The sequence below is a fragment of the Tachypleus tridentatus genome, chromosome 11 (genome assembly GCF_004210375.1).
Source record: "Tachypleus tridentatus isolate NWPU-2018 chromosome 11, ASM421037v1, whole genome shotgun sequence".
Taxonomy (NCBI): Eukaryota; Metazoa; Arthropoda; class Merostomata; order Xiphosura; family Limulidae; genus Tachypleus; species Tachypleus tridentatus.
The window spans coordinates 35,154,536-35,163,688 of NC_134835.1; the positions used below are offsets into that span (position 1 = coordinate 35,154,536).

Genomic DNA, 9,153 nt, shown 5'->3' on the forward strand with positions numbered 1-9,153 from the left:
TCGGTTCACGCAGATCTGTAATATTTCGTCAGGTTAAGTAACTCCGTTGCGAATGCTAACAAGTAATTGATTTTGAATTTCGCGCAATGCTACACGATGGCTACCTGCACTAGTCGTCTCTAATTTAGTCGTGTAAGACTAGAGGTAAGGCTCCAGAGTTGGCGGTGGGTGGTGATGACTAGCTGCCTTCCCTCTAGTTTTACACTGCTAAATTAGGGACTGCTAACGCAGATAGCCCTCGTGTAGCTTTGCGCGAAATTAAAAAAAACAAAAAGCAAACAACCTTTGGCTCAATTTTTAACAATGATAAATTATCTTTTCTTTATAGTACGATCAGTTTTAAATACCTGAAAACTGGTTTTAAACAGATTAACTGTAATAGAACAACGTTGTATTAACTGTTATTATGTTCTTATTACATGTTTAATAACTACGAACATGCTTTTGACGGGAGTACAGAGGTAAGCCTAACTTAGGCCAATATTTCCAAAGTATTTAAATTAGGAGTGATGGGTTTACTTACACAGTTCGAGGACGATACATCATCAGAGAAAGTGTTCTGCTCGCAATAAAGAAGAATTGTAGGAAACATCTCCAATAGTATTTGAATATCATATAAATGGGAAGTGAGACATCTGACGTTGTTTTTATACATTATAAAAGTTCACATGTTATCTGATGGTTTCATCAGACAAGTGGTCCTTCAGTGTCACAGCGGTATGTGTGCGGAATCATACTGCGAGAAACCGCGTTTCGATACTCGAGGTGGGCAGAACTCGGATACCCCTTTGTGCAGCCTTGTGCTTAAGTACAAAACAAACAATCAGGTGACCAAAGAATACAAAGTTACGATACTGAACGTGCTCTAGACCAAACTTTAATTAAGACTTACTTTAAAAAACGAAAAACAACAATAAAACAAAAAGAAACAAGACATTACAAAGAAGTACAGAAATAATATCGCCCCCCCCCCGTGGCTCAGCGGTATGTCTGCCGACTTACAACGCTAAAAACCGGGTTTCGATACCCGTGGTGGGCAGAGCACAGATAGTGCATTGTGTAGATTTGTGCTTAATTCAAAACAACAACAAATAATAATATCTGTACATGCACTAGTTGTTAAGTCGGATGGCCTCCACCCTAATCACTAATGGAATGTGAACCGGTTAGGTCCGCGACCACGCAGCTCTTATTTCTATAAATTACAGAAGGGCAAAACGGAAAGAAAGCAAAATGTATTTTAACTTCATTCTTGTATGAAAAGAATGTTGATTCGAGAGAAAACACACATATGACAGTTAATATAAAATATGAAACCTTTTGAGGCGCTTTTTGAAGGCGGACTTTACTTTATCGAGAACTATCTTATCAGCTATTAAGTAACTCTTTACTTCTTGCTGTCCCGGTAAAAATTACGAAAGCCAGAAGTGAACCAACAAAAATATGCCATTATAAAAATATCTAGATACTGTATACTACAATATCTTCTTAAGAGATGTTTATTTCGAAATTATACCTGAAATATTAAAGTTACTTGTAATTGCTACTCTTTTCAGTTTAGTACCGGCCTTCGGCACCAGGAGATTGATTATATAGGTTTTTGTATTGTTTATGAGGACATATAAATGTCGGTTGATGAAGGGATTTTTATAACATAGCTATAAACATATGCATGGAACACTCCTTTGCTATTAGTTAGTCTAACCTTATAAGCGGCCCGGCATGGCCAGGTATGTTAAGGCGTTCGACTCGTAATCTGAGGGTCGTGGGTTGGAATCCCCATCGAATCAAACATGCTCGTTCTTTCAACCGTGGGGTCGTTATAATGTGACGGTCAATCCTACTATTCGTTGGTAAAAGAGTAACCCAAGAGTTGGCAGTGAGTGGTGATGACTAGCTGCCTTGCCTCTAGTCTTACACTCCTAAATTAGGGACGGCTGGCCCAAATGGCCCTCGTGTAGCTTTGCGCGAAATTTAAAAACAAACAAACAATCTTTATTGTTCTTGAAGAAAAAGTTACCTAAACTTGAATATGACCCCCAGTACCTCGGTAAGAAGTCTTCAAACTTATAACCCTAAATGTGGGTTTCAATAACCGTGATGGGCACGACAAAGATATTCCTTTATGTAGCTCTGTGTTTAACCACAAAATAGAACAAGCGTAAAAAGTTTAGAATATAATTTAAAAATCATAATTAATATTAATTTAGTCTCATGAAAAATTCAAATTTCATAAATAAGGTCAGAAACGTTGAAAGAAAATTACAAGAATTTCTTCACATTTTTCTCTTGCGCCTTAACCTTTTTAATTCAACTCAAATATTAATAGATATTCCTATAAATACCTTTCATATAGGAATTATACTGTACGCATTCACGTGGTTTCAGCGCAGAAAGTTATTGGTTAAGAATGTCCTTCAGGCTTATATAATTCTTAGTGTCGCTTCTAGGTGCATGGTCAATGAAGCCTAAATGATCTGCCCCAAGAGAGGAGGGGCTAGTTGTGGGCTGGGCTAGGTGGAAACGAGAGTGATACAGTAGGCAGTGTCTGCTCACTGAAGTATAAATACTCATGTCCTTCTCACTCGGCGCAGATACGAAGAAAACTATGTTGAACTACTTTTAAGTTATCACTGTTTCGAAGCCTATAGAAATCTCGAAGTCGGTGGAATGATTGTAGTTCCAGTTACTATCGCCTTGTCTGCTGTTTTTGTAATCCTAGCTGTCATTTCCTTGGCGCTTTACATTAGAAGACAAGAAGTCCGACCAGTTTCTGATCTTCAAGTTCTTCCTGGACCAGGAGGACTACCAGTCCTCGGCTTTTCACACATTATTGGTCGCTACGATAACCCATGGGATGGATTCTCTGCTCTACGAAAAAAGTATGGTGATGTATATGGCTTGACCCTGGGTTCTCGGCGCTGCGTGGTGGTCAGCTCTCTGGCTGCTATGAGAGAGGTCCTCGTCAATAAAAGTGAGGACTTCGCCAACAGACCTAATTTTCTACGTTTCCATGCTATTTTTCGTGGAGACAGAAACTTTTGTAAGTTGTATCTTTTTCTTGTGTCTTCAGACAGAAAGAAAATTGAGTTAAGTCAGGACATTCTGTTAACACAAGCAACCGTTGGTTAAAAGGTTCAATGAAAGAGTAGGCCTATTAATTTTATAGTTTAAAATCAATTTCAATCCTAACAGTTAAATCAATAGTATTTTGGGTATTCTGATTTAAAGATGTATTTAGATATCATTGATGTTTTTTAACAGACAACTGAACATCATAAAGCGTATATACTTTTATGATTGGTTTTAGTTGATTTCTTGTATGATGGCAAGAGTCATGGGTATTCTTAGACACGCAACCGTCCAGAAGAAATAACTTTACAGACCAACCACATAAAACAGAACAACTAACTGTTGTTTTATTTAAATTGTGCAACTTTTGGTCCTTTCTACGTGATGCTCAAAATAATATCAGGTTTTTACATCGGTACACCGAAAATAAATATTGAGAGATACAACAGTATTAACGTGTAATGAGAACGAGTTTAGCTCCATAATTTTAAATTATAAATAAACCAAGAGGGGGCGTGATAAAAAATAATATATATATATATATATTTTATTTAAAGGCCTAACTGAGTTTTTATACGAAAATCAGATCTCTTTTTGATAACCTTTTGTTAATGCTTTATTATTTAGCTAAAAATAATTTTGCCTGAGAATTATAATTATTCAAATACTCATTTTGTTAGGCTAAAGCGACGCTCAAAGTTTGCTATTATAAGTATTTGTAATATTATTAAGATAATTTATCTTAAATATCAGTAATTATCCATATGAATTGGGCTCTTAAGCTGTGAGTTTTCCCACTTATTAGAAAAGCAATTTTTTTATCAGGTTTTTCCGAAATGTGTAAAAATAAAACGAGCATTTAATAGGTTTACAAAAAGAGTTCGAAAATAAAACTGAAACTAACTAGAATTTGGAATACATTTATGTATGTATAAAATAAATAAAAATTTCTTCAGAACCATACATTTATACGTCCTTGATATTTCTTAGTAAGTGGTGTTGCTTTTTACGTCTACGCGGGTGTTTACATAACTTGTCTACCTTGGATTGGCTTAAAGTTAAAAACTGGAATTATTCAAATTGGAAGTTTCTACGGTCTGCGTACACCGTACGTTTCAAATGCTTCTTAGTCGGAAGTGATACTTGCATCTTTAATATATTAACGCCAAAGGTTTGGTGGCATAGCAAGTTTATTTTTTTCTTTTTATAAAACATACCACATAACACTATTAGGAACATCTATTACCTTATGGGCCCGGCATGATCTGGTGGGTTAAGGCGTTCGACTCGTAATCCGAGGGTCGCGGGTTCGAATTCCCGTCGCACCAAACATGCTCGCCCTTTCAGCCGTGGAGGCGTTATAATATTACGGTCAATCCCACTATTCGTCGGTGAAAGAATAGCCCAAGAGTTGGCGGTGAGTGGTGATGACTAGCTGCCTTCCCGCTAGTTTTACGCTGCCTAATTAGGGACGGCTAGCGCAGATAGCCGTCGTGTAGTTTTGCGCGAAATTCAAAAAACAAATAAAACCAAATATAAATCAGCAGATGGTCCGATGTGGCTTTGCTATAAGAAAATACACACAAACGCACCAAATATGAACTATAATTATGTGCAATTTTCATTCATAATCTTCATTTAACTTCATATAGCTTCTTGACGGTTATGACGGTTTGGATATGTTGAAGTAGTATGTTTATATTTACTTTTGTAGCTGCATTTGGTTTCCTTAGGTTTTTTTAAATTGGAATCTTCGGGGTATATCATTATTTATATAACACTGATTACATCTTATATTTAATCGATTGTTTTATGTTATGCAGCAGGGTCCTACTATAATTATATCTTTCAGATATTATTCTGAAGTCATTTTTTGTTACGAGTTAACTATCTGTGTTTATTTTACAGTGAATTACTGATCTGAGAAGATAACATTTGTAATAACTGCTAATTTAGATGTATTATTAAGCTGAATTTATTTTTATTCGAACAGCAGTTGCTTTGTGTGACTGGTCACCGAAACAAAAAACACGACGTGAGCTCGCCTTTCCTTATATGCACCCTCGGTCTGTTTCTCACGGTATCGAGCGAATGAATTCATTCATCACCAAAGAATTACAAGACTTAGTTTCAAGTTTACTTACTGTTCAAAATCAACTCATCGAGCCAAGGCCATTCATTCTTGTCTGTACCGCTAATATTTTCTATCAGTATTTATGCAACAAGAGATTCGAACCGAAAGATCCGACTTTCCAAAAAGTTGTTGAGATCTACGATGTTGTCTTCAGAGAGCTCTTTCAAGGTTTCGCCATTGATTTCATGCCCTGGCTGAAGGTCTTTAACAAAAAGAGACTACAAGAACTGCGAGACAAGGCAGACGTAGTTACGAGGTTAACGGAAACCATATTTAATGAGCATGAGAAAACATTAGACGAAGATAATCCCCGAGATCTGGTTGACATATTTTTGAAACATATTAAAGAAGATGGTACAGATGGAGGTAAACTAGCTCGTGAGGATGCAGAGGTTGCAATAGACGATCTTTGTGGAGGGCACTCGGTTCTGGGAAATCTATGGTTGTGGGGACTCTACTTAGTAGCTGCACACCCCGAAGTGAAGGAAAGGATTCAGGCCGAGGTGTTTGAAGCCACGCATAATCACAGACATCCATGCCTTCAGGACAAGCCGTCTTTGTCATACACTGAAGCAACAGCCCTGGAAGTCTTACGGGTCGTCTCTTCACCAATAATCCCTCATGTAGCCACCAAGGACACAAGTGTTCAAGGTTAGTAGGTCATGAATCAGTAGGGATGTTATAAATGTATTCAGTGTTTCCACTGCTGTTGTAGATAACGTTATTCCACGGGAGGCTAGAATAACCCTTATAATATATCACTTTTTTTTTCGTCCTTAACTGTCTACTAAATTTCAAAAGATAATATCGCTATATAGCGAACAGGATTTTGATGTTGTAATACCAGTTTCAAATAAACTGTTTTAATATTCACAGCATAACTGAACCAAATAGGTCTAAACAAATTCTATAAAATACACAGCTAATTTTAATCAGTTTTCTTTCAGTTGATTATTTATTTCCACTGAAATGCATTACGTCTATTTTCAGGGTTTCATGTTCCCCAAAATGCTCTGGTTATGTTCAATACATTCGATCTAAACATGGATTCTGATTGCTGGAAAGAACCTCGAAAATTCAGTCCCGAGCGGTAAGTTTTTATTGGACATTCCAACTGACTGTTCTTAGAAACGTGCACCTATCTCTATAGCAATGAACAATCATGAAGTCTTTACCAGATGTGAATTATTTATCGTCAGTTTATGTTCTGTTGACTTGAAATAAAATATTCAAAAACAGGATGGAAATATCATCTATTTGTGTTTACATGTTTCAAGCTACAATATAATACATAGTTTTTACCAAGCGCAGCTTTCCTTAATAATCACTATTATAAACATGAAAAGGAACCTTTCTAAGCCTTATTTTTTAGTAACGTTAAAATATAAGTATCCAAACATTTTGTTCTTATCACTGAATAAAATCAATTTATCGAATGTTTTATAATGTTTTTTCCCCCTTTCTGGCTAGATTTCTTACGAAAGAGGGCCGAGTCTTAAAACCCAGCTTTTTTTTTCCGTTTGGAACAGGAAAGAGGACGTGTTTGGGAGACGGACTAGTAAAATCCACTTTGTTACTAGGTCTTGGATCTATCATTCAGATGTTTGACGTTTGTCTGCCAGAGGGAGCTGATGCACCAGATCTAAATGTAATACCAGGTCTTGTAGTTCCAAGAAATGAGATCAAGTTAATTTTCAGGCACCGTCAAAGTCCAGTAACTATAAACACAAAAGAAACATCGGTTTCCTTGACTCTGTGATGTATACAAACAACAACAGCAGACAACTAATCTTAGTATTTGAATACAAGTCACGTGGTATTTGTTGAGTAATATTAGAAGGAAACAATATATTAATGACAAATTACCTTTAACTTTGTTTTTGTATTAAACTCGACAAGTATTGTAGCGCTATTGGGTTATTTCAAAGCCATTTAAATGTATATCTGGAAAAAAAAAAAATAGAATCATCCTCTCAGTGTTACAAAGTTTGGCTTTTCTCGTCAAGTAGACAAATTGACAGTGAAAACACATTTGAGACAAGACAAAACAATAGATACTTAGCCAGTTCTCTCTATATATATGTACAATAAATAAAGACAATTCATCCAGGAATTCGTAAAGCATTTTTATGTTCAAAGCATGTTAACGGAAAAAAACGGTTTAAGAAATTATGCCATTTACCATAAGTACTGAATTACTGATTGTAGTATTGTTGTGATATTAATTACTAAACTTTAAAAACAAACACAAAGTATGCAGTTGTACTAATCTGACTGAACAGACGTCAACGTTGGTTGTATGTATATAACTGACAATGCTCATTAGCAGTATACGTAATTATATATATATATAAATATATATATATAACAAACTTTAGTCATTATGTTTTACCTTTGTTTACAACATAGTTTCGGTGTGTGTTTTTGTAATTTATTCGATACAATAAAAGGTTTATGCTATAACACTATTATCGATTTTTTTCTTGCGTCATCAGAATTCTTTTTTTCATACACCTATATAAGTCAGAGTGTAACGTGCCTGATTTTTCATACACCTGTATAAGTCAGAGTGTAACGTGCCTGATTTTAATAAATATCAACTTATAAAAATTAAATATTCGACACAATTTTTGGAAACTTTCCCATACGATATTTACCCAGTTTCTTTAGTGTTTGTAGTCTCAAATTTTATGTTTTTTGGTTTGGTTTGAATTTCGCACAAAGATATACGAGAGCTATCTGCGCCAGCCGTCTCTAATTTAGTAATGTAAGACTAGAGGGAAGGCAGCTAGTCATCGCCACCCACCGCCAACTCTTGGGCTACTCTTTTCACCAACGAGTAGTGGTATTGACCGTAACATTTTAACACCACCACTGCTGAAAGGACGAGCATGATTGATGTGACGAAGATTTGAACCCGCAACCCTCGGATTACGAGTGGAGTACCTTAACACGCTTGGCCATGCCGGGCCCTTCACACTTGTATTATAGTTCCATAAGTGGATACATTTATGCTATCAGTTGAGTGGTGGGTACAGCACAAACAGCTCTTCGTGTTGACTTCATATTAATAACAAACAAAATCTTGTTTGACTATAGAAAATGTGTAAGAGATACAATATCTGCTTTAAAATATAAAACTGACAGTAATGTGTATCTTAAGGATACCGTAGTTAGAACGAAGGAAACAAAATGACCCCTAGTGTTACTTCTGTAAGTATATGCCTTAGTCTTATTTTTGTATCAAGTATTTCTAAATTATCATCACAGGTAATTTAATTGATTTGGAGATGTTAATGACGTAACATATTTGTGCATAAAACTTGAACGTATCTATTGATATTGCAATGTCCGATTCGCTGAAGAAGGAACAATATGAGGGGATCAGTGGGCCAAATAAAAATATTTTGAAGGCTTATAACAAAAATTTAGAGTTACGTCACTGTGGTAGCCAACTTTGCGCTTAAATAAATAAACAAGACAATGCGTTCTGTTGGCTTAATCACAGTTAAACCTTTAAGAGACTGTACGAGTTTTATAAGTTAATGTTTAACGGTCGTGTATGGTAACAAATAGAACACATTACCTTCTCACAGTAAAACTAAAATTCAATAAGGATACGAGTATAGCTAATTGAATACGTCTTTCTTGCTAACAGTTATTCAAATGCATTATTCTGTCGGTAGGGGAGCTCGCGTTTTCTGCCCAAAATGTGTGTGTTATAACAAAACCACAAGTAAATAAATGAAGGACAAAATACAGTTTTGATTTTTCAAAAGCATTATCGAATTTCATATTTCTTGGCGATGAGTATACATTTATAGATATGATTTTGGAGCTATATCGCTGACGTAATTATGACTTAAATGGCCCTGGAACAAACCTTTTGTCCCCTTCCCTTTAAAACATTTTCAGCGAATCAGAATATTTTGCCCTCAGTTCCAAAT

At 35.7% G+C, this 9,153-nt stretch overlaps 1 protein-coding gene across 3 annotated transcripts; it reads left to right on the top strand.

The window, feature by feature from the left end:
• Positions 1 to 2,473: 2,473 nt before the first annotated feature.
• Positions 2,474 to 7,658, top strand: LOC143231914 (cytochrome P450 307a1-like). 3 transcript variants are annotated; one of them, XM_076466744.1, is made up of 4 exons: positions 2,474 to 3,043; positions 5,069 to 5,857; positions 6,197 to 6,296; positions 6,677 to 7,658. In XM_076466744.1, the coding sequence occupies exons 1-4, from the start codon at positions 2,671 to 2,673 to the stop codon at positions 6,963 to 6,965; spliced, it is 1,551 nt and encodes a 516-aa protein (XP_076322859.1). In that variant the 5' UTR covers positions 2,474 to 2,670; the 3' UTR covers positions 6,966 to 7,658. The 3 variants fall into 3 exon arrangements, with proteins under 3 accessions (XP_076322859.1, XP_076322860.1, XP_076322858.1); XM_076466745.1 differs by having other exon boundaries at positions 2,477 to 3,043; positions 5,066 to 5,857; positions 6,736 to 6,949; XM_076466743.1 differs by having other exon boundaries at positions 2,478 to 3,043; positions 5,066 to 5,857.
• The last annotated feature ends 1,495 nt before the right edge of the window (positions 7,659 to 9,153 follow it).